A 24,675-nucleotide genomic window follows, 5' to 3' on the forward strand; every position below is an offset into this window, starting at 1 on the left:
TGTGTGTGAGAGAGAAAGAGAGAGAGAGAGAGAGAGAGAGAGAGAGAGAGAGAGAGAGAGTGTTTGTGTGTGTGTGTGATTGTATGTAAGTGTGAAGCTTTATGGTAGAGTGTGCCTGTCCTCTGAAGCCCACTGTTAAAGCTCTGCACGAGTTGTGCATGTGTGTGTGTGTGTGTGTGTGTGCGCGTGGGTGCATGTTTTGTTCTGAAAGTCTCTAGTGCAGAGGTGTGGCCTGGTGAATATTTATAGTCCTGGAGGTTACGGAGGTCGAGCTGGACCCTGCAATTGCGGCTCCATCGCTGGGCCTCTCCTCCTCCTCTTCCTCCCTTCTCCTCCACATCTTCCTCCTCTCTTCCTCCTCCTCCTCTCATCCTCCTCCTCCTCCTCTCATCCTCCTCCTCTTCCTCCCTTCTCCTCCACATCTTTCTCCTCTCTTCCTCCTCCTCCTCCTCCTCTCCTCCCCTGGCTGAGGTCCCTGGCCAGGAGGCATACAGCATCCCTAAGGGCCTGTAGGAGCCTCCCATTCACAGAGTTCATACACGGCAACCACACACAGCTCAGCTCAACCGCATCACACTACACACACAGCTCAACCACACACGGTTTACACAAGTCAAACACAAACTCTGAAGGGAAAAAATGGTTCTTAAAAAAAAAAACGTCATTCAAGTTGTGCTTTGTTTGCGTAGAGATATCATATGTTGTTCTTTGTTTTAGAATTTCAAAAAGACCAATTCTGAGTGCCACATTACTGTTGTGTCTCACTGCAGTTTCTCAGTGACTCCTGACCTTTCCCAGCCGAGGCCAAAGCGGGTCCAGTGCAGTGTGTTGTCCTGATTGTGGGTCCAGTACGGCGTCTGTCCTGGTTGTGGGCCGAGGCCAGAGCAGGGTCCATTACGGCGTCTGTCCTGGTTGTGGGCCGAGGCCAGAGCAGGGTCCAGTACGGCGTCTGTCCTGGTTGTGGGCCGAGGCCAGAGCAGGGTCCAGTACGGCGTCTGTCCTGGTTGTGGGCCGAGGCCAGAGCAGGGTCCAGTACGGCGTCTGTCCTGGTTGTGGGCTGTTACACTGATGGCCTTACCCCCCAGGAGGCGGGCGCTCGTGTTCTTGTGTGGTCCAGGACGTGATGTGAGACTGCCCCTGGTGGAGGATCTCTGATAGCGGTTGCTATGGTTACCTCTCTCTCTCTCGCATGCTGCCATGGCGACTGTAGACGGAGCAGTTCTGTCTGTTAGTCTCTCTGTTACCGAGACAGAAGTGCCCTCAGGATCTCAAATGAGGCTGGATATTAAAGACAGGACTAATACTTGCACCATACGAACAACCACAGGCTATTTAATGAAGAAGAATATGCTCACAGACATAGCATATTGTCAGCATATTGATATATTTCACTGTTGGCTTCTACTTTCAGTCATTGCAGATGATTTGACATGCTTTACTCAGTGGCGTTATTCTGCTGCTAGGCTCTAGTGTGCATTTGTATCCCTGACAGCCTGTAGCTGTGCAAGTGTATCAGCTGGGCCAGCCGGGGTAAGGGATGCAGAGAGCTCTGTGAAAATGATGTAGATTCGTCACTCCAAATGATTCACATCTGAGGCACCGCGGCGGCAGCGTGTTTGTTTCTCCTGTGCAGGCTTGTCACACTTTATTGCGCTCGGTGACCCCCAAACACAGCGTTGCGCTTATTATATTTCACCCCCCGTCGTTTGTCATCCGTGAGTCACAGCATCACACACTCACTGACCCCGGCGGGCCCGAAACAGGCCAGGTTTAGACGGCCGGTCTCTGCGGAGTCAACACAAAGACTCCAAAAAAAAAGCCCCAACTGTCCCGAAACTGGAGCTGTTGATGTATGCCTCCGCAGCGTTCCCCAAGGAGAAATACTCGCACAAAAACACGCCATTTATCTCGGGGTATCATCTGAGCTGTGCCTTGTGCCCTTTTAAAAAGAAAGCGTGTTACTACTGGGCTTTTTAAAATGTTATGCTTGGAACATTCTCATACTGATAATTTAGCTCTTGGTATTTCTGTAGCACCATTAACACTGAATATTGTGTCAACGTGCTGTGCAGAGACCAAAGCCAAAATCCCACAGAGCACACAGGCCATCATGGTGAAAATGACCAGAAACAAAGTGCTTTTGACCGGATGAAACGCAGCGCAGAACCAGGCTGGTGAAGAAGGGAAGTCCGAGTGTTGAAGAGCGGCCCTTGAGAGAACTAAACGAGGGGCCACGGATCCTGAAGAGGGTGGTCATCAACAAGAGGGACGTCCTCTAGGGAGTTCTCAAAATAAGAAAGAGAAAATCAAAAAGTTCCTGTGAGTGGTTTTAGGGCGTGTGTTTTTGGAGGAAGCCATGTATGGCTCTGAAATTCACCGTTTCTTCGGGGGGGGGGGGGATAAGAACAGCACGGACATCACACACACACACAGACACGCATGGCCAGGACACACACACACACACACACACACACACACACACACACTGCTCTCCAGCATAGGGAGATGTTGCTGGGACAGCAGCAGTCTGTCACACAGCTTCTGAAGTTGCACACACACACTAGCTAGCTAGAGCCCCAGGAACCGAGAGGGGCAGGGCTCTGCTTAAATAAGCAATAACTCCTCTTTCCCACTTCCCACTGTGGAGACAGCGGTGTGTGTGTGTGTGTGGTGTGTGTGTGTGTGTGTGTGTGTGGGGGGGGGTATGTGGTGTGTGTGTGTGTTTGTATATGTGGTTGTGGGAGTGTGTAGGAGATTTGTGCTTGAGCTGTCAACCGTAACTCAAGAGGAATAGATGTTGGAAAGGAGCATGAGGACCTTAAGGTAATGAGAGGTCAATAAAATAAAGAGAGAGAGAGAGAGAGAGAGAGAGCAATGAACGCAGCATGTGAAGGAATATGAGACTTTAGACTAGAGGATAGAGTTAGGGAAAGACAAATGATGCAGTGGCAGCAGCTGCGTTATGTTTTTTATAAATAATGGCTTAAACCATTTCCTCAATGTCTGCCCTGACAGTGACTCAGAGGGCAGTTATGGATTCTGGGGTAGGATGAGAGTGCCCTTCCCCAGATGTGCCCCAGGCAGTGTGTGGTTCCACTGGACAGCAGCCTCTGTGTGTGTGTGTGTGTGTGTGTGTGTGTGTGTGTGTGTGTGTGTGTGTGTGTGTGTGTGTGTGTGTGTGTGTGTGTGTGTGCGGTCGGAAAGAGAAGAAAAACAAAAACAGGAGGAAAATAAAGTGTGTCAGTGTTTCAGCGGATCTGGGCCCAGGCCTGGTGCAGCTCCAGTCAGCGAGGAAGTGGGAACACACACTCTCACGTACCAGCAGATACACACACACACACATGCGCGCTCAACCACATAGCCTCGCACACAAATACACACGTACACATACTTGCAACCACACACCCTTGGACACACACACACCTACCCACATTTAAAAACACACACGCGTTCACACACACAGGGCAAGGGTAAACAGGCAGGATGGCAGTGACACATGCCACATTCATTTGCTACCCACTTGCCTCCAAAACAAATTAGCCACATTAAGGGTGGCGGAGGGGCGGAGAGCGTGCGAATGGCCGCTGCTGTCAGCTCGACCACAGCGCCGCTGCCAGGGCCTGGGCACGACCCTGGTCATTACGCCTCTTAAAAAGAGCTGAGCACCGAGCAGAAAACAGACACACACACACACGAGGCCCGGGCCGCACGAGGAAGTGAGCCGCCAGCCGCCGCTGTTGACTAACGTGTTTTTATTCCAAACACGGTCTGCGGCCGTCCAGGATGCTGTGTCTTTGAGAAACATGAAATCATGTTTACAGTCAGAGGGAAATGTGCAGCGTTTGTTTATTTCCTTGTGTGCCCTATAAAAGCAGACAGGTTAGCAGTACTGAGAGTAAAAATAATTTGCATTACAACATGCTTTATGCATCATCATTTGCTATATCGCATATGGGTCCATATGGATCTCATTTGCGCTGCAGCATTGGTCTTCAGTTCACTATAGGCAGAGAGACGCTCTCCTGAGAGAAGTGGACACTGGAAAAGACAAGGCCCAGCTTTGTTCCGTCTGAACAGGACCGGAACATGGCCTTGTTCTACACTGGAGAGCCCTTCTATCTCCTGAATGGAACCTTAGAGACAAGTACGTCATGTCTTTGGGTTCTCTGATCTGTGTGTGCGTTGTCCTTTAGCTTTGGCTGTGTGTGTGTGTGTGTGTGTGTGTGTGTGTGTGTGTGTGTGTGTGTGTGTGTGTGTGTGTGTTGTCCTTTAGCTCTGGCTGCATGGCCTGATCTCTGCTGTTGCATCCTGGCGCAGGCCTCGTGTGAGAGCTCTCTGCAGTCGCTGTGTTAAGCCCCTTATCCCTGGTACACACACACACTTACAAACTCTCTCACACTTACATACTCACACACACTCTCTGCGGTCCCCGTGTTAAGCTCCTTGTCCCTGTAAAAAAGGTTGACGCAGACTGAGGCCGAGGGCAAATTCGAAACACCTTTGCGAGCGCGGCCCACCGAAGGCTCATGGAAAACAACGTGAGCCTCTCTTCCGCGCCGAGTGTTTTTATTCCTCCCCAGATGGACCCTGCCGACGCCGCCACCACGGAGCCCTGAGCGAGCAGATAAAGGAGCCTCGGACCTGGCCGACCGGAGAGGGGAGAGAGGCGCAGAGAACCCGCTGGTTATGAGTCCAAATATTTTCCCCGGTTGCCACGCCAACCCGTGTCATACCTCAGAGTTGGCGGGTGAAGGGGGGACTGATAGCTCACAAATCTGAGATGCTTTGAGCCGCGGCTTCTGAGCTCATTCATTAGCGGGAATGTTTTCACTGTAACTTATAATGTGTCCCAGTTATGAGCGTTACTCACCATCCCCCGAGCTTAGCACGCCTTCCTCGTGATTGAAAGAGTGTGCAGGTGTTCCCTCGACGTGTGTTAGTTTGTGTTGGACGTGCGGTTTGATGTTCGTGAAGACAGAGTCCTTTTGCTCCCAATCGTTTACATTTTCTTTGCTTTTTTAATATGTATCAAAGTACAAGGAAAATAACACTGGAACGTGGCTAAAAAGGTCATATTGTTAAACATTGGTCATATTGTTGAAGCTAAGTTAATTAAGTAGTTTGTTATGTTTGTAGATTTAATTGACAAATTTAACATACTGTAGGTGAAGGTTTCTTAAATTCTCTAAGAGTAATGCACAGTTGAAGATGGTGTGCTCAAAACTGCTTCTTACCTTAAGGGTATTTTGCTAAGAGCATTTGTCTAGATCATACTCGGACTGAATCTCTTGCCCTGTTTCTTTTTGTTATTCTATGACAAACCTGTAGACGGGGATAAACTCAGTCTTTAAAGAGCCATTTGTTTTGATGAAGTGTTCCAGTTGGCCTCTAACTTTAAAACACTTTGAAAGCCGTGCTTAAATAGACTGGCCAACCTCTCATGGAGAAGCAATACCCTGCCACAACAGTCCTCTCACTCTCCACACCACAGCCAAATTGGCCTGGGAGGTGGCACTTGGCCCTCTCTCAGTGTATGTCTGTCTGTGTGTGTGTGTGTGTGTGTGTGTGTGTGTGTGTGTGTGTGTGTGTGTGTGTGTGTGTGTGTGTGTGTGTGTGTGTTAGTGATTACTGTAGCCTGGGAGGTGGCACTTGGCCCTCTCAGTGTGTGTGTGTGTGTCTGTGTGTGTGTGTGTGTGTGTGTGTGTGTGTGTGTGTGTGTGTGTGTGTAATTGGCCTGGGAGGTGGCACTTAAGATGCAGTACCAGTGCTGGGGGGGGTCACTTCTTGTCATTAGTAGAGATACTTTAAGGATGCATTCACACTAGACCGTTTGGTCCGGACCCGAGTTCATTTGGACCGATGGTTCGGTGATTTTTGCTAATCCGGGTCTGGACCAGGGTTCGCTAGAAAACGGGAGTCGGGGTACGGTTCGTTAGAACTCGAGTGCAGTTTGAATGCTATTTGTTCCAAAACCAGGAAATAAACAGCGATACTGCTAAAAAGTCATCATTTTGGTGTCTTGACAACACTATGCGTCACTGGTGTCCTGACAAAACCACCAGTCCCTGCATCCTCAATCCTGTCTGAACCCCTCTGAGAGCATGAGCACACACACACACACACACACACACACACACACACAAGGGAACATCTCACATGAGCCGCTAATGGCTCCCATACCTCCTGGCATGAGAGCGGGGGGGCGCTCTCACACAGCTGGTATTCTGGACAACAGGAGGCAAAGTGGTGGAGGGAGGCAGATGAGCGATGCTAATCTGCAACATTTATGAGCTGAATAAACGGAGAAAAAGACTTGAGCCGTTTTACAGGGTGGACGAGTAGAGAGGACTGATAGAAGACAGGCTAGTCTCACTGAGATGAACCGTTAAAGAGCTGGATTAGGAGTTCGAAAGACAAAGAGCAGACAGACTAGTCTCACTTATGTGATTCATTTTATTGAGTGGATATATAGGGAGAGAGAAAGCAGATAGTCTCACCCGACATGACTCAGTCACAGACTGAGCATCTACTCTCAAACGACTGACCTATGATTCAGCCAACTCAGGAGTGCCTCTGCCCATGGTCTGATAGGCCTTACTGTGTGAAAGGTCATGGGGTCACAGATAAGCTATACAGTGTGATATTGTCTGAAAGGTCATGAGGTCACAGATAGGCCTTATTGTCTGATACTGTCTGGGATGCCATTTCCTTCCTGCCTAGTAACAGAATATCTGATATAAATATGACCAATCCACCAGTCTTTAGCTTTGGAAACAGAACAGAGCTTGACAACAGAAAGAATCTCATGCCGTCGCATAGCCTTGTATGACCCTGAGCTCTGATCTGGCTCTGATCTGGCTCTGGTTTAGCATTAATCCAGCTGTTATTTACAGCAGAGTGCCTCTCACAGAGGTGCCAGGGATAGTCTTAGATACAGTACCACTTAGCTCCTGTGATGGCAGTGGAGTGAAGCAGCGTGCAGTGCGCTAGATGTATACGTGCACACACACACACACACACACACACATATACATGCATGCACACTCACCCAGCCACATTCAACACATACATGCATGCACACTCACCCACCCACAAACTGAGGAAACACACATTTCACTCCCTTATAAACTACAGTTAGTATTACAATAGGCCTTTGTGTTTGTGTGTGTGTGTGTGGGCGGATGCCATGGTGTTGATGAACTGGACAGTGTGCTTTGAGCAGAGTCCTGTTGATGAGAGCGGCGCACCAGAGAGAGGGCTCAGGATACAGCATCCTGGGTGGTTTGGGCAAAGTGATCCGCACCGCACCATGGACCCTCAGGAAGAAAGGCAGAACGACGGACGCCACCCAGTGAGTTTGGCGCCTAGAGTAGGGCTGGAGGAAAGCTTAGAGCCGTGTTTGTCTCAAACGAGGATGAAGCCGCTTTGATGAACAAAGCATTTCATCCACAAAGCAGGTCTGAAAGTAAGGAAATGCAGTCTGGTGGATCATGTTATCAAACTCACTTTAGGAGCCAGGCTGTTGTCTAATAAGTCAGACTGATTGGTGTGTTGTTGGTGTGTTGTTGTGAAGCCCAGCTGAAAGACTCTTTGAGTGACAGGTCCTGGGGTTTCAGCTCTCTCTTCCTCTCTCTGTCTCAAAATACACACACCCCAAAAAATAAAACTGACCTTTGTGGTTACCACGGTGATAATGTCAGTGGCTGAATGTGTGTATTTAGATCAGTCTGTGTGTGCTCATACTGTGTGTGTGTGTCTGTGTGTGTGTGTGTGTGTGTGTGTGTGTGTCTGTGTGTGTCTGTGTGTATGTCCTGCAGCAGTCGGAGTCCTCGTCCCCCGCGGCGGTCCCGGTGACGTCGGCGGCGCAGCAGCCGGTGGAGGTCCTGAGCGAGGCCGTGTCCCAGCTGCACACGGTGGAGGACGTGCTGCGCTACCTGGAGCCTGAGCGCTGGCAGCTGGACATGGAGGACCTCTACAAGCCCACCTGGCACCTGCTGGGCAAGTCCTTCATCCAGCCACGCAAGTCCAGAGGTGACACACACACACACACACGCACACACATGCATACACATGCATACACAACCATATGCACAAACGCAAACTCATACACACACACACAAACACCCACACACACACACACACACACACACACAAACACACACACTCACAGACACAGACACAGACACAGACTGAGAGAGGGCCAGGGGAAATAAAGAGAAAAAAGAGATATGATAACAGATGATGAAACTAAGAGAAATGGATATAGAGAGATGGACAGAATGAAGGGGACAAATTGACAGAGGGAGAGGAGGAGGAGAGGGAGAGGAGGAGAGGCAGACTGACACAGATAAAAACAATAAACAACAAGATGAAAAATTGTGACGGTGATGGTAGAAAATAGCATCAAATGACAAACAGCACTTTGAAGATGGACAGATTCATGGAAAACCATTAACAGTACAAAGTGTATTTAGCACAGACTAGACTTGTGTTGAGAGGTTGGACACACACACACACACACACACACACACACGCACACACACAGAGAGAGACTAGACTACAGTGTTTGAAACTCTTGACTCTGTTGACGTCGTTTTGAAGTTGAAGAGATTGCGTACCTCCGAGCGAGCGAGACCGGTGTGACAGACACACTCCATGCACAGCGTAAAGTGCCCGTAAAGCGGCCTCCGATCCCCGAGGCTCGGAGAGGCCCAGCACAGCGGCCGTAAAGTGCCCGTCACGAGTCTCTGAAAGGCCTTCTGGCCACGGCCGCCCTCGGTCACTCCGCTGCGTAACGAGGCCAAACCCTGAGGTCATGCTGCTCCAACGCCACAGAGCTTAACGCCCCCCTGTGGCCCACAGCTGCTGCTGCTGCTGCTGCCAGAGAGGGTCTGGAGCAGGATGGAGCCTGAGGGAGCTTTGGGGAGTGGAGAGGAGAGTGTGGCTGGAGCAGGATGGGGAGAGGAGAGGAGAGGAGAGGAGAGTGTGGCTGGGTCAGGATGGGGAGAGGAGAGGAGAGTGTGGCTGGGTCAGGATGGGGAGAGGAGAGGAGAGTGTGGCTGGGTCAGGATGGGGAGAGGAGAGGAGAGGAGAGGAGAGTGTGGCTGGGTCAGGATGGGGAGAGGAGAGGAGAGTGTGGCTGGGTCAGGATGGGGGCTGGTAGGGAGAGGGGAGTGGCTGGGTAGAGAACACGCTTGCCAGGGCAGAGCAGGGTTGGCCAGGAGTCTAGTAAACTCCCTCAGCAAGGGACACTATTAATTAAGCTGCTGGCCAAGGCTGATCAGCGTCCAGGGAGACAGCTGTTAGTGGGTTGGAGTGAGCCTGTGGGTAAGATCCCTGAGGAGACTCCACCACAACCACAGCTCTGTGCAGCAGATATGTACTCCCCCACAGATGACCTCTTGACCTCTTGACTCTGGAGATGGTCCTGCCACAGCCCTTATAGCAGATCTATACTCTCACTGATACCCCACAGCCCTTATAGCAGATCTATACTCTCACTGATACCCCACAGCCCTTATAGCAGATCTAGACTCTCTCACTGATACCCCACAGCCCTTATAGCAGATCTAGACTCTCTCTCTGCTACCCCACAGCCCTTATAGCAGATCTAGACTCTCTCACTGATACAGCCCTTATAGCAGATCTAGACTCTCTCACTGATACCCCACAGCCCTTATAGCAGATCTATACTCTCACTGATACAGCCCTTATAGCAGATCTAGACTCTCACTGATACAGCCCTTATAGCAGATCTAGACTCTCTCACTGATACAGCCCTTATAGCAGATCTAGACTCTCTCACTGATACAGCCCTTATAGCAGATCTAGACTCTCACTGATACAGCCCTTATAGCAGATCTAGACTCTCTCACTGATACCTTCCTATTTGCAGCACTGTATTCCCCGGGGACATGGGGATTGAGTCTGTGTCAATACATTTTGTTGGAATATATTGTCAATTTGTGGTCATGCCAAAGCTTTTGAAAGTGAAAAGATTTACATTGAATTGAGAGAGAGAGAAAGAGAGAGAGAGAGACTGCATTACAGATCTGGACCTGAACAGCTTTGTATGTATAAATCCACTGTAGAAGAATACAAACCTTTTAATAAATAAACAAAGCCATTTACAATGACACGGCTAATGGTTTATCTTACATGTCGTTTCAAGTTCTGTCTTCTTTTAAGATTGCTAAAAACTTGTGTATGTGGTTTGGTATTGATTTGCTGTTTATATTTGTTCAATAGAATTGCTGTCATTAATCTTGGTTTTAACTGAATTAGCATAATTACTGTTAAATATAACATAAAAGATATGCAAATCTCAGTGGAGCCATCATTGTTTACGAGGAGAACAAATTGCTCGTCAGCATATTAGTCATCTGTTTACTCTTAGTGGGCTTAAGTGTAAAGTTTGGAGAGTGTGGGAGTGGCACAAACTGCAGGGAGCACAGCAAGACTCTTGTCACAATGTTGTTTATTTTTTCTCTCTTTTTCACATTTTTTAACTCTCTTTCTATCTCTCTCGTAGACAGACACACACACACAAACACACACACACACACTGTTGAAATTTGCATTTCTGTGTGAGATATAATTTCAAAAGCAAAACTTCTCAGTGTGTGTGTGTGTGTGTGTGTGTGTAAAGGTGTAGGTGGTTAGGAGGTGCATCTGTATAGCTGTGCCCCCTGTAACTTCTCCTTGTGTGTGTGTGTGTGTGTGCCCGTCTGTGTGTGTGTGTGTGTGTGTGTGTGTGTGTGTGTGTGTGTGTGTGTGTGTGTGTGTGTGTGTAGGTGTAGTGGACCTGAACCTGCTCCGTGAGGAGGTGCGCCTGTACAGCTGTACGCCGCGTAACTTCTCGGTGTCGCTGCGTGAGGAGCTGCGGAGGACGGACGTCATCTTCTGGCCCAGCTGTCTGCTGGTCCAGCGCTGCGGGGGCAACTGTGCCTGCTGTGCCCACCGGTGCCACGACTGCCAGTGCCAGCCCACACGAGTGGCAAAGAAGTACCACGAGGTAGCACACGCAGACACACACACACACACACACACGCACGCACGCACACACACACAGACGGGCACACACACACACACACACACATGTGCGCGCACACACGCACACATACACACACACACACAGCAAGGGACTGAGCAGACTGGCCCTGTAATAATTGATGTTTGTAAGTTGCTTTGGATAAAAGTGTCAGACACAAGGCATGTGCTCACCTCACATGCCTTACTCTGTGTGTTTGTGTGTGTGTGTGTGTGTGTGTGTGTGTGTATTCAGGTACTGATGATGAGACACAGACCTGGTAGTCGTGGACTACAGAAGACCTTGACCGACGTCCCTCTGGAGCACCACGAGGAGTGCAACTGTGTGTGTAAGGATGACTCCGACTGACCACGCTCCCTCAACCCCCTGTCCCAAAGACATACACACCCCTTGTAAAAAGAAGAGAAAGGCCCTGAACCCAGGGAAAGGTCATGAGTGGCCCTGCATGGGACCTCCAGGGCAAACTGCCTCTCCGGTGGAAAAGACATGAACCTCCCCCAGAACCCCCCACCCCAACAAAACCCCCCACACTGGACTATTTCCCAGCCCCTCTTATGGACAAGACTGGACGGTACTCCATACCTCCACGTGTGGACTGGACGGTACTCCATACCTCCATGTTGCTACTTACTTCCACAAATGGACTGGATGTTACTCCAGAACTCATTGTGTGGACTGGATGTTATTCTGTACTCCCATGACGCCCCCCTGGCACAGGACATAGTCTTCGATGATGCCGAGGACAGTGGGTTTAGCAGGAGTCTTGGATGATGCCGAGGACAGTGGGTTTAGCAGGAGTCTCCAGGATCCGTGTCTACTTCGGTTCTGTCTGGACTCCCTGCTGCTGCGGTCGTTCAAGCAGGGAGCGTGTGTGTGTATGTGTGTGTGTTTTAGCAGTCGTGGAGATGGAGACACGTGGAGTGAAGAGGAGACCCCCCCCGGGGGGTGGTGGAGTGTGTGTGTGTGTGTGTGTGTGTGGAGGGGGGTTGTTCTGGCCCATTAGCTCCCGTGTGCTCTGGACAGAGACTGTCGTGCTGAGAGACTCACCACTGCTGGGCAGCCGCCGAGGTGACTGCAGAGGGACGCATCTGGGGAAACTTCTTACTTTTATTCTTTTCTTTCTTATTTTTGGAAAACTTGTTTGTGACTCTTTGTCTATGGCTGCATCTCTCTGTAGTGCTCCTTGGTAACATCAGATAAGTCAAGTCACTTGGATGGATTGCGAAGAGTGACATTTTTATTTTATTTTGGGAGGCTGTATGCGTATGTGTATGTGACTGTGTGTGTGTGTGTTTGTCATTCATTTTCCCAGTGGGACATTATCATGTCTATAAAAGAATGGATCACTCCAGCAGACACTGCTCTCTCTCTCTCTCTCCCTCTATCTCTCTCTTTCCCTCTATCTTTCTCCCTCTGTGTTTCTCTCTCTCTCCTTCTCTCTCTCTGTCTTTCTATCTCTTTCTATCCCTCTGTCTTTCTCTCTATCTCTCTCTCTCTCTCCCTGTCTTTCTCTCCCTCTATCTCTCTCTCCCTCTCGCTCTCTCTTTCCATCACACTCATAATCCTTCCTTTATTTCATCAGCTTCATGACTGATATGGCCCCAGCTCCTACAGGGAGCTTTAAAGAGGCAGGGGGACAGAAAGACAGACGGAGAAACAGAGGAAGAGATAGACAGATGCACAGAGAGAGCTGCAGATGGAGAGAAAGCCACATTGTACCGTCTCCCTCATTGTACTGTCTCCCTTAACTGATGCCATGTAAACTTTCTGTCTTTGTCTTTGTCTTTGTATTTAAAGCCGTATGTTGCCTGTTTTAGTCATTTAAACGTCAGCATTCCATTTCATGTTGTACTGATCTGAACCACTGAAGATACACCAGACTGGCGGTCAGTCCTGCCAAGCCCCACTGGACATTGGTGCCCTGAGCAGTCGGGTTTACAGGGTCCTGCAGCTGGACTTGTGGCACTCACCCAGGCTAGACCTGGACCTGGAGGAACAATGCTGTGTGTGTGTGTGTGTGTGTGTGTGCTGTTTTCATTATCATTCTTCATCATTATGTATAATAATCTCTCATGTCCTACAGTGTAAATCTTTTCATGAGGGTGCAGTAGGTGCTTTAGTCATTACAGAGAGACAGACCACTGTAGTGCTGCTGTGGAAAGTGTTCCAAATGTGGAGGGCTCACAACACAGGGAATTCATGGCCTTTCTAATAGGCTGAAAAATGTCACGCTTCGAAGCTTGTTTACATACAAAATAAATTGGTGACACTATGAACTTAATTTCCTAATAACCCTCTATTTTTTTAATACCAAAATGAATCTATGAATGAAAACTTTTAGAGTTGACCTTTAAAGAGTTCCTCTGCTTGTAACAGTTCAGAATTGTTCTGAGTGTTTCATTCTATAAGGTTGACAAGAGTGGGAGTCTCTCTAACACCCTGTTATCAGGAGGCCTTAACACAAACTGAACTCTCAACTATACCAGGTGATTATCAATGTCAGCTAGTTGCTTGCGCAAAAATCTAAATGGTATCATGGATTCACTGACGTGTAGGGTCATCGAGCCGCAGTAAATAAATCTGTAATGGACTATGATATTAATCTCTGCTACTGTACCAAAGGTATTTATTCATATTCACATTCACTCATTTATTCACCAAAACGTCTGTGCCTTGCATCCTGAACATGTAGCAGTAAAGATGTCTTTAGCCTTCTGTGTGTGTGTGTGTGTGTGCGTGTTTGTGTGTTTGTGTGTGTGTGTGTGTGGGGGGGGTTCCCTCTATCTGAGGCTTTTATCTACATTACATGATGTCCTGTTGTGTGTGTTTTGTGTGTGTGCGGCACCATTGTGTAACTCCTGTCCAGATGTCCAAAGTGAGTTAAATCTGTTATCTGTAGGTCTTCTTTCTTCTATCCACCATGTCGTTGCTCCATAATCCAGTGATTTAATGCAGCCATATGTCAGATCCCATGTGTGTGTTTGCAAAACAGTAACATCTTTCATTCTGTCTCTGTGTCTCCTCTGTTAGGGAAGTATGCATATACATATATTTTGTTTTGTCTTGTTTTTTTTTCTCTTTGGCAATGAAATTGCAAATTAATATTATTTTCTTATCTTTCCAATACACCGTTCATTTCAGGCATATCTTTGTTTTTCTGTGTAAATATAATTTTGTGAGAAATCTTGATTGTTCGTTGCCGTATATAATCAAATTGTCTTTCCTGTGTCACAAGAGAATAGTGTAGGATCGGAAATAAACTCATTTGCTTTTATACACAGTTGTTATTTCTCATGGTGATATTCAAGTGTTTGTGTCCCCATGTTAGTATTGTGTCTGAGCATGTTTGTTCAAATTCATTTAGCAAAATCATTATCACTGTAATGAAATGAACGTAACAAACCCCACAGACCGAAAATCAATCTCGTTAGAGCGTTGATCAGAGGAAGTGTTCTCATCATCATTTAAGCAAATGAGGTTGTTATGAACAAGGTTCAATTCAGTTCAATTAAAATTCTCCACATTTGACAAATGAAGAGGCTATCCCAGGGTATAAACAAACTGGACGAATGTCATTCTTCTACTCACCTTCACAGCGTCCCTCTTCTACTCACCTTCACCCAAGGCAGTAATGGATGGGTGGTCGGAGCTGGGGGAGACTGCCGGCTCTTATGAGGCCTGTGGCTTACGGCCCATAGGGACCTTCAGGCCTGCTATCACTGGGGATGGACATACAGGTTCTGTAGCATTCAGAATAATATTAAATATACACACAAACACATACGTGCACTGCATAAAGCAAAACTCCCTCTGCTCCTCTGTTGAGCTGATTATTTACATACCTGCTACACATAAATATGAGACATCCCACATACACACACACATTTCCATCTTCATATTTTTCTCCAGACTAATTTCTAATGAGTATGTGGGTCCAGGAATTTCTTTACTTCCCAGATCATCCATCTCATCCACAGCAGCTATCTGTCTGGTGACCGGGCTGTTTCCACTCACGCCCTGTGTGTTCCTCTGTGTGGTGGATAGAGACGGCCGTCCCGAGAGTGTGTGAGCAGATGACCGGCGAGAGTTAATCCTCTGAGTGTGTGAGGGGGTATATACCGTTGCCAAGTTCTGGAGTAATAATCCAGACCTGGATTTGTCCTGTCTTGTTGTCCTGTCCAGTCCTATTTTGTCTTCCATTTTCTTCTTCTCTGCCTCATACAGCAGCTCCCTGCAGAACCACACGAGTCGTCCCCATCACACACACAGACCGCCATGGACCCACACGTGGCAGTACAGACCGCCATGGACCCACACGTGGCAGTACTGACCGCAGAGCCGCGTGCGTAGATCACATCAGTATTCTGCGGATAATAACAGACAGACAGGGCAGAAATACGGCTGTCTGATTGCAACATGATTGGACAGCGGCTGCAAGTTCTAATTGGATGATAGCAAGAGTGCGGCGACCCGTCTGAGAGGCCTGATCTTCATCGAGTTAATTATTGGCTGCTTAGACTGGGGTTTCCAGGAACAAACTGTGTGCTACATGGAAGGGCAGAATGGAATCTAGAGTAGTGGAATTAATCAGTGGCGTTAACAGTCATGTCTTCACAGGAGAGAAGAGCTACAGTATACAGAAATCAGAGATTAAAGTTTAATTTTTATTTTTTGGCTTTGTCATAAAAAAGGGAAGTCTTTCTGCAATCCACAGACTGCAGGGTTTACCTACCAGTAAAAGGAATGTGATATTGTTTTCATTAATATTTATATAATATAAGGTTGATTAAACTATCTCAAAGATAAACCCATACACAGATCTGATCTACAGTACATTTTAATTCTTTATCCAAAATTTAAAACAATGACCAAATGTTAACTTTCTCTCTGTCTGAGGACAATATGTTTATTGTTCAACTAATGCCAAATGCATTCAAAAACAAATTAGCATATTCAAATAAACAAATAAACAAATTAAACTTTACCTTGAGTTTCCAGGAACACATGTATTCACTATATTAATGATGCATGTATGAAACTAGAGCTTCCATTTTTGTGTATGCGTGTGTGTGTGTGTGTGTTTGTGTGTGTGTGAATACTTGCAACAGCACTGGCCCAATGCGTTGACTATTTCGGGTCATCATTATGACCCTGGGAGATGTTTTCCCACTCACACACACACAGACACACATTGGACACACACACTCACACAGACACACAAACACAGACACACACACACACACACACACACAAACCCACCAGTCCCATCCCCTCATCTCCAGGCCGCATAAGACATCCATTACTTAGAACAGCAGAGGTCAGAGGTTGCCCATCCCTGCTACATCCAGTTAGCTTCACTCCGCTAACCTGGCTGCTACATCCAGTTAGCTTCACTGCGCTAACCTGACCGGCCCAGCCGAGTTGCCAATCAGTCTGCTGCTTCTTCTGGTGCGATGAATAATGTCTGGGCCATTAGCGGTTAGACTAGATAACTAGCATGTCCCTACAGCGCTTTGGTGGGCTGCTGGATGCAAAGGCAGTGTCATCTATCAGAAAAAGCTTCACGCTGTCACCACTAATTATGGTGACCCTGAGGAGAGAGTGGCTGGCTCTTGCTGGTGTCAAGCTGTTGGTTTTCAAGAATTCTTTTTGCATTAGTGTCTCTCTCTCTCTCTCAAATATATTCTCACTCAAACATAACTGCACAGAGAGAGACATGCACACACATACACACATACTGCTTTCAGACATAGGTCCGCAAGTTCTGCGCACATCAAGATTTGGGCCATATATATCTGAACAACATATCCCGACATTTGGAACTCCAAACTTACACGGTTTGTACACCAGTCACCTCCAATTATTTTCAACAGACATTATGTAAATGAGCTCAGATCTGAACACAGCGATGATCATGCAGGTAGGATTCACATCACATGAGAGAGTGTGTTGATGACGTTTCTTTCAACGCGCACTGACAAGTAGCTAGGATGCAATTCATGAAAATTGGGCACTTCTGGATAAGTTTTTGATTTTTGTCAGGGTGTTAGGTATAGGCCTAAGGTTTTCAAAAATCCATGGATAAAAGTTGGGTGGCCCCCTTAGTGGCAGTTATCCATAAAATCCAAAATGGCCCCCGCCGAAAAGAGAAAAGGTTATATCTCAGCTTCATTTAGTCTTAAATTGTTGTATAATGTATTTTCTCTACTTTGTTTGATACAAGGAATCAAATGTTTATATGTTCTGCTTATTTTTAAGTCCATTTCCATGTAGTATTATAGCCATATTTAGCTCATAAACTGTCAATATCTGAAAAAGTCACATTGAAATACTCAGGTCCCTAGACCCATATTCTTACCTCCAATGTATGCTTTTCTTTGTTGATTGGACAGGTCACTATCACTATAGTGTCAAAAATCACATGTTGTGGGGGGCGCTGTGGCACAACAGGCTACAGCGCTCATACCATATACGGGTGCAAGTGCCCACAGGGACCCAGGTGCGAATCCGACCTGCGGTCATGTCCCGGTCCCACCCCATCTCTCTCCTCCACTTACTTCCTGTCTCACTCTTCACTGTCCAAATAAAGGCAAAAAGCCCAAAAAATATACTTAAAAAAAAATCACATGTTGTAACCAAAAGGACCATTGTTGAGGCCTTAAATAAGCACAACTTCAGAACTATGCCACAGTGAAAAGTTATATTAGGCTTTTCACCATTTTAAGGATCAATATTACATTTTAGTCAAATAACACAAAAAAATACACTGCGCTCTTTAAATACTTAAACATCATGTATTATTCAAAGATTTTTGGTTTCACTCTTTATCATTACAGCCCAGTGATGGGCAGTAGCGCCGCTACATGTAGCGAAGCTATTAGTTAAACTACATTTTCCAGTAGCTTGACCATAGCGTCGCTGCTTTGTGAATCAAGTAACTTTCCTGTAGTGACATTATTTTTTTGATCAAGTAGCGATGTAGCGTCCACAAACGCTACAAAATCCAGGACATAACTAAGAAATGAAACCAGGTTTGCTATTTTTAAACAACAATCAGAGTGAACAATCAAGCAGAGTTGTTGGTTGGACATGTTCATGCGCGAGCTTCTACTCTACCTCTCCTGTCTGTATCTATCGAAACATGCGCATGCGTACGGCAGTGGAACTCGCAGAACGACACACACAGACACATACTGTATACACAGGAAGGATGGAGGAGGAGAGCGAGAAGATCAGCCAACTGACTCTACCACACCGTGGCCTTATCTTCAGAGATATATGAGACTTGTTGAATTCTCAGATAAAAAGTACGTGTTCAGATGTCTGCTTTGTAATCCAAAAACCAAACTGTTGTCGACGTCCAAGACATCGAACAGCAACCTAAGAACTCACATTCAGGTGAATCACTAATCACTAATTTCCCTCCTGCAGTATGCAAATGAAATGTCTAGCGTCAGTGTAAATCCCAACTCACTTTAGCCAAGTGTTGTATGTAAATTAGTAAAACGAAAGCTACCCAGCTAACTAGCAAGCAGTGTGTGGTGGGTTCTTTTACTATTGTCCCAGTGATCACTCTCTGAGCCATGCTTATTAATCATGGTGTTAGATGTAACGTTAGTTATTATGTTTTTTGTAAACAGTTTCATTTGTTACTTGAATCGACTTGTTTAATTGAGGTCTGAAGAAGTTTTCTCTAAGGAAGGGCCTGAAGAAATAAGATGCCTTTTATAGGGTTTTGTTTTCCCTAGAAATGTCCAATGGATGTAAACCCATAGCCATGTCTAGATGTGTAGAACACTACACAGTACCTTTCATTTGGTACTAATAACAGTAGATTGTTTCATAGAGTACTGGGTACTGTACTAGGCCAATAACCTTTTTGTTTTATTTCTAGCAGTAATTACTTCAGTTTTTATTTTATTATGCTGCTCATAAAGCAATGTCTACACTGTGTTAGGTCATTGGCTGATCTTTAATAAATGTTTTAACCAGTGTATCAGACTCATTTTGAATTGATCTGACATTAGGTTGGTACAATGTTAAGTAGCTTCTGATGTAGTTAAGCTACTTTTAACACATTTGTGTAACTTAGCTTGCTATATTTCTATAGGTGGTAGCTTTTGTGTAGTGAAGCATAATTTATTGTTGAGTAACTGATAGCTTAGCTCACTACACTGGACAAGTAGCTTGCCCAACACTGTTACAGCCTCCCTCACACTTGCGCAATGTGGTACAGCAAAGTCCAGCTCAGTGGCACTTACAGTTGCCCATACAGGCAACCACACAGCCACAGTTGAGGAGGAGTGAGCATCCCTTGCTGGCATCTTCCAGATCTGTCCAATATGGCACCCAGACTTTGGTTCTGTCATTCCATTCCCAACCCTACTCACTGGGGTCTGGAATCTCTGGAGTTTTGGAGAGGGACTAACCTGACTCTGCCAGATGGATTGCTTCGTATTTGCTCCGCATATCCATCTGGGAACTTTCCGTTGGAGAACGTTTGGAAAAGGGGCGAAAATACTGGTTAGCTGATTGGATAAAGCATCTGTCTATCACCACCTATGTTGGTCGGTCCAAATCAACCAATCAGATAAACGAAGCGTTCTTCTAATGCCATCTTTTAACATACAAGTTAGATAAGTAGCTAACGTTAACGTTTTTGAACTTACTATTTGTATGTGACATGAACCTCAACGACAATTCATGGGTTTCATCAGGTCCCTTTCCACAGGTGTATAAAATCAAGCACCTTGATTATCAATGCAGACTGCATGGTGCTTGATTAATACACCTGTGAAAAGGGACCTGATGAAACCCATGAATCCCCCACCAAGTTTTCATGGTAGCATATGCATGAAAGCATATTCCTTCTCGTTAAGTAACTAAGATTCAGTACTACCAAACACTAACTTGAATTGGTCGTGGAGGATGTCTGTGTCCTTCATTCCTCCCAGCTACATTGCAGAGACTCCTAGCTTCCCCAGGAATACTAAAATATATTCGGATAAAACTTCAGCGATAGCTATGCTCATCTCATCCGTGGAAGTCGCCATGTTGTTTAGATTGAACGGTAGCTTCTCGTTGCGTCACACCTAAACCGCCTCAAAACCAACACTGATTGGACGTTCGTTTGGCGAACTGCTCCAAATTTTCTTTATCGGAGAGATGCCAGACTGATCTGCTTCCAGACAAAAGCTGCAGCGTGCAGGGCACACTTTCCATGCTGGAATAAGCCATGATGGGTCGGGGGGATTGAATCCAGGGATTTGAGGCCATGAGTGAAAAGAAGCTTCCAGGTTTCATTGACTGACTCGACACCGCAGTTCTTACTATACATGAGTACAGTCCAGCGTTTGAGAACTTGTATGTGCACTGATTCCAGTGTGAGGCTGGTTGGGTCTTGGGTGATCAGAATGAGGGTGCCGGTGACTTCTGGGTAAGCTGCCCATGCATTTCATGCTTTTTTTTGCCAATTCCATACATTGCTGATACAACGTCACATCATGTGAACGCGTGGAAGAGGGGCAGTGCTTGACATTTTTGATGTCCCAGCATTTCTGAGATGTGGTGGATTGGAATATCTTTATATGCCTTCCCTGATCCAAATCCAATCCACAGCTCTGAGAGGCCTCAAGTCCCTGGATTCAATCCCCCTGACCCATCATGCCTTATTCCAGCGTGGAAAGCATGCCCTGCACACTGCAGCTTTTGTCTGGAAGCAATCTCTCTCCAAAACTCCAGAGATTCCAGACCCCAGTGAGTGGGGTTGAGAATGGAATGACAGAACCAAAGTCTGGGTGCCATATTGGACAGATCTGGAAGATGCCAGCAAGGGATGCTCACTCCTCCTCAACTGTGGCTGTGTGGTTGCCTGTAAGGCCACCGAGCTGGAATTTGCTGTACCACATTGTGCAAGTGTGAGGGAGGCTGTACTAATAATGATGAAGAGTGAAACCAAAAATCTTTGAATAAATACATGATGTTTAAGCAAAGTCCTTTTAGGCAAGTCCCTCCACTCTGCGGCCATATTGCAACGCTTTTTGGGCACTCATCGGGCATCCATTTCGGCAGAAATGCGCGTGCGCAAGGCTTCACGACACCAATCTTGCTCCAGCGGTGAGATCACAACACATAATTGGAACGATGTCTTCACAACACACCACATTATTGTCTCAATGTATTCACAACACAGCACATGATTGGCTTAATGTATTCACATGTCAACATTTTGCCACGGAAGGGGTATGATTTGCGTCAGTATGAACTGCCATATTGCCGTTACAAACTAAGCTCATGCATTTTTATGGAGGATTTTTTGAGTGCTGTGTCTCCTCATTAGAAAGTCTATGGTTTAAGTATGAATTGTTTTTTGTGTTATTTGACTAAAATATAATATTGATCCTTAACATGGTGAAAAGCCTAATATACTCTAACTTTTCACTGTGGCACAGTTCTGAATTTGTGTTTATTTAAGGCCTCAACAATGGTCCTTTTGGTCACAACATGATTTTTGACACTATAGTGATAATGACCTGTCCAATCAACAAAGAAAAGCATACCTTGGAGGTAAAATATAGGTCTAGGGACCTGAGTAATATTTCAATGTGACTTTTTCAGAGATTGACAGTTTATGAGCTAAATATGTCTATGATACTAGATTTAAATGGACTTAAAATAAGAAGAACATATCAAAATTGGATTCCTTGTATCAAACAAAGTAGAGAAAATACATTATACAACAATTTAAGACTAAAGGAAGCTGAGATATAACCTTTTCTCTTTTCGGCGGGGGCCATTTTGGATTTTATGAATAACTGCCACTAGGGGGGCCACCCCAACTTGTATTCATGGATTTTTTAAAACCTTAGGCTTATACCCAACACCCTGCCAAAAATCAAAAACTTATCCAGAAGTGCCCAATTCATGATTTTTCACATATTCCTTCCCAGCTAAAGGGAGAGTGCTCAACGAACGGCTCCTCGACCTCAACTCGAACTCGCTCATGCAGCAGGTGATTAAGAGGTTGCCAGTCCCACAGACACCGCCTTTTGTGTGCTCCTGCAAACTAGCCAAATATGTATGTCAGCTTCAAGTATTCGCACTTACATGACTACTTCAAGTATTACGCACAATAGCCAACATGACTTTTTTTAGCCTAAATGTGTACTTTGTGTACATTCAGGCTTGTTAACGTACACATCATGCAATAGATTACAAAAGAGTTCACAACTGCCCGTGTACATAGAAAAAAACTTTATTTACAACAGTTAGCAGAACAATATGTCCAAACGTCCCTGCCTTACAGTTCCCGTTTTCCCAGTAAAATACAGAAAAAGATTGTTATTGTTACATTTGTCTCTATTTTTGTTAGGACAACTAAACAAAAGACAGGACAACTAAAGTAAGGACAATTTTTGTTATGTTAGACAGGACAACTAAACAAAAAGACAGGACAACTAAAGTATGTGCATTATTTTAAAAAGAACATAATGTCAAATAAAAGCTTCTATATGTTCTGCCTATGCACTATGCAGCTTTCTATTGTGTAATATGATGTCTCTGTAATGGTCAATAAATCCCATTGAAAAGAGCTGGTCCCGTATTCACACAAAGTGTATTAGCTTACCGCTAAGAGCACTCCTAAATCACACTAAAGGAAAGGCTAAACATGACAAAAGGTGACAGCTCTTAAGATAACACATGAGCTCCATTGCTACGGTTGATGTCAATTCTCATGCACAAGCTTGCTTGCATGACTTCAGTGAATTGCTGATGAATGACAGGCCTGCGCTGATGAGAAGGCCTAGGCATGCCCTACATGAGTATTCAAAGGACACTACATAGATGGATAGATGTGCCATGGGTTGACACAGTATCTACATTTTTGAAATGGGGCAGAAGGAGTTTTGCTCAGGTGTGCAGTGTGGCTAAAACTACGGATTTCTGTGAGGAGGGACATTCAGGTTCCGATAGTTGAATATGAGACTATCCCCATGGCCCAAATGGAGCCTTCAGAGAGTTGAATATGAGACTATCCCCGTGGCCCAAATGGATGGAGCCTTCAGAGAGTTGAATATGAGACTATCCCCATGGCCCAAATGGACCCTTCAGAGAGTTGAATATGAGATTATCCCCATGGCCCAAATGGAGCCTTCAGAGTCGAATATGAGTCCAATATTAGACTATCCCCATGGCCCAAATGCTTCTCAGAACATTATTTGATTATTTTCCATATATGCAAACAAAGGGTATGGACATTCTCACAGCTCATTGGTTGGCTAAGGTTAAGGCAAGTCAAAAATCAAACAAATCAAGTGATTTCTGCTTTCTGTATATACAGTACAAACATGGGGAAAAATACCTTGAAAAATGAATGTGAACATTTAAACATAACAGCGTATCACAAACACAAATGTGTTGATCTGCAAAACAAGTGTGTGTGTGTGGAACACACATAATCGCTAATAATAGCTAATCGGGACCACCTGTTCCTGGACTGATTTTAGTTGCCAGTCCTCCACTTCTAAACGTATAGGCAAGATAACTGCCTTGTATCAGTAGCTTGGTTTTTTATATGAAGCTATGCACAATCCCCACTAGCACAGAAGATGTCGACACCTAAACACACTCACACATGCAAATATTAATGAACAGCAGGCTGGCTATTAATGAAACAGCCCTCTCCACACATGCACACACACACACACAATGATAACCTGTGTGTGTATGTGTGTGTGTGTGTGTGTGTTTTAAGTGCCACAGATGTGCCCAGTGGAGTGGGGGGGGTGTGTGATGGCTATCTGAACTCTGGTCCGGCAAGCTAGCCCCTGCCTCCCCGCTCGGAGCTCCTCTGTCGCTCACACGCTGACAGAGCTGTCAGAGGGATGTAATAACCTGCGCTGCACTGCGCTGGGCTCTCCACCCCTCCACTCCAACCGAAGACCTCAGGCACTTACGAATGGACATTCCTTCTCTCTTTATCTCTCTTTCTCTGTATCCCCCTCTCTTGCTCTCTTTCAATCTCTCTGCTATCCCCTTACTTTTCCTCGCGCATGTCTCTCCTCCCCCTTCTCCCATCTCCTTTCCTCCTCTCACAATCTCCATGATATTATTTCATCAGAAGCAATTTGATCCCCAGGGCTGGAGTGCAATCTGGACTTCATAACTAAGATGAAAGCCCATCTGAGTGTCTCTGCGTAATGACCTTGATTGGAAAGGCCAACTTTCACAGCACTGTTTCTTTTGTTCCAAACCCAACTCCCCACAACACAACCATTCTCCCTGCAACACAACCATTCTCCCGTGTTTTATTATAAACGATGAAAGAGACTTTGAGAAATGCAGCAGTATTTACCAGAGCTATATTTCAGCAGTATTTACCAGAGCTATATTTCAGCAGTATTTACCAGAGCTATATTTCAGCATTTGGTCTCCAACAACTCTGTTCCTGTGAGTGCCTTTGCTCACACTGAGAGATTGTTACACCATGTTGGTGTGTCAGAAACCTTCAGCTGCACCATTTATCCTCCTCCTCCACCTCCTCCTCCTTCACCTCTTCCACATCATACTCCTCCACCTCCTCCTTCTCATCCTCTTCCACATCATACTCCTCCTCCTCCTCTTCC

General features: G+C 45.9%; 1 protein-coding gene across 1 annotated transcript in view; it reads left to right on the forward strand.

Annotated features, from left to right (window-relative positions):
* pdgfc (platelet derived growth factor c) overlaps nucleotides 1-12,445 on the forward strand; it is a 58,389-nt gene extending 45,944 nt beyond the window's left edge. The window contains exons 4-6 of the mRNA XM_042062033.1: nucleotides 7,818-8,031; nucleotides 10,794-11,014; nucleotides 11,285-12,445. Of these exons, the coding sequence (XP_041917967.1) occupies nucleotides 7,818-8,031; nucleotides 10,794-11,014; nucleotides 11,285-11,398 (549 nt within the window). The 3' untranslated portion in view covers nucleotides 11,399-12,445. The remainder of the gene's footprint in view (nucleotides 1-7,817; nucleotides 8,032-10,793; nucleotides 11,015-11,284) is intronic.
* The last annotated feature ends 12,230 nt before the right edge of the window (nucleotides 12,446-24,675 follow it).

Source organism: Alosa sapidissima, chromosome 14 (genome assembly GCF_018492685.1).
Source record: "Alosa sapidissima isolate fAloSap1 chromosome 14, fAloSap1.pri, whole genome shotgun sequence".
Classification (NCBI taxonomy): domain Eukaryota; kingdom Metazoa; phylum Chordata; class Actinopteri; order Clupeiformes; family Clupeidae; genus Alosa; species Alosa sapidissima.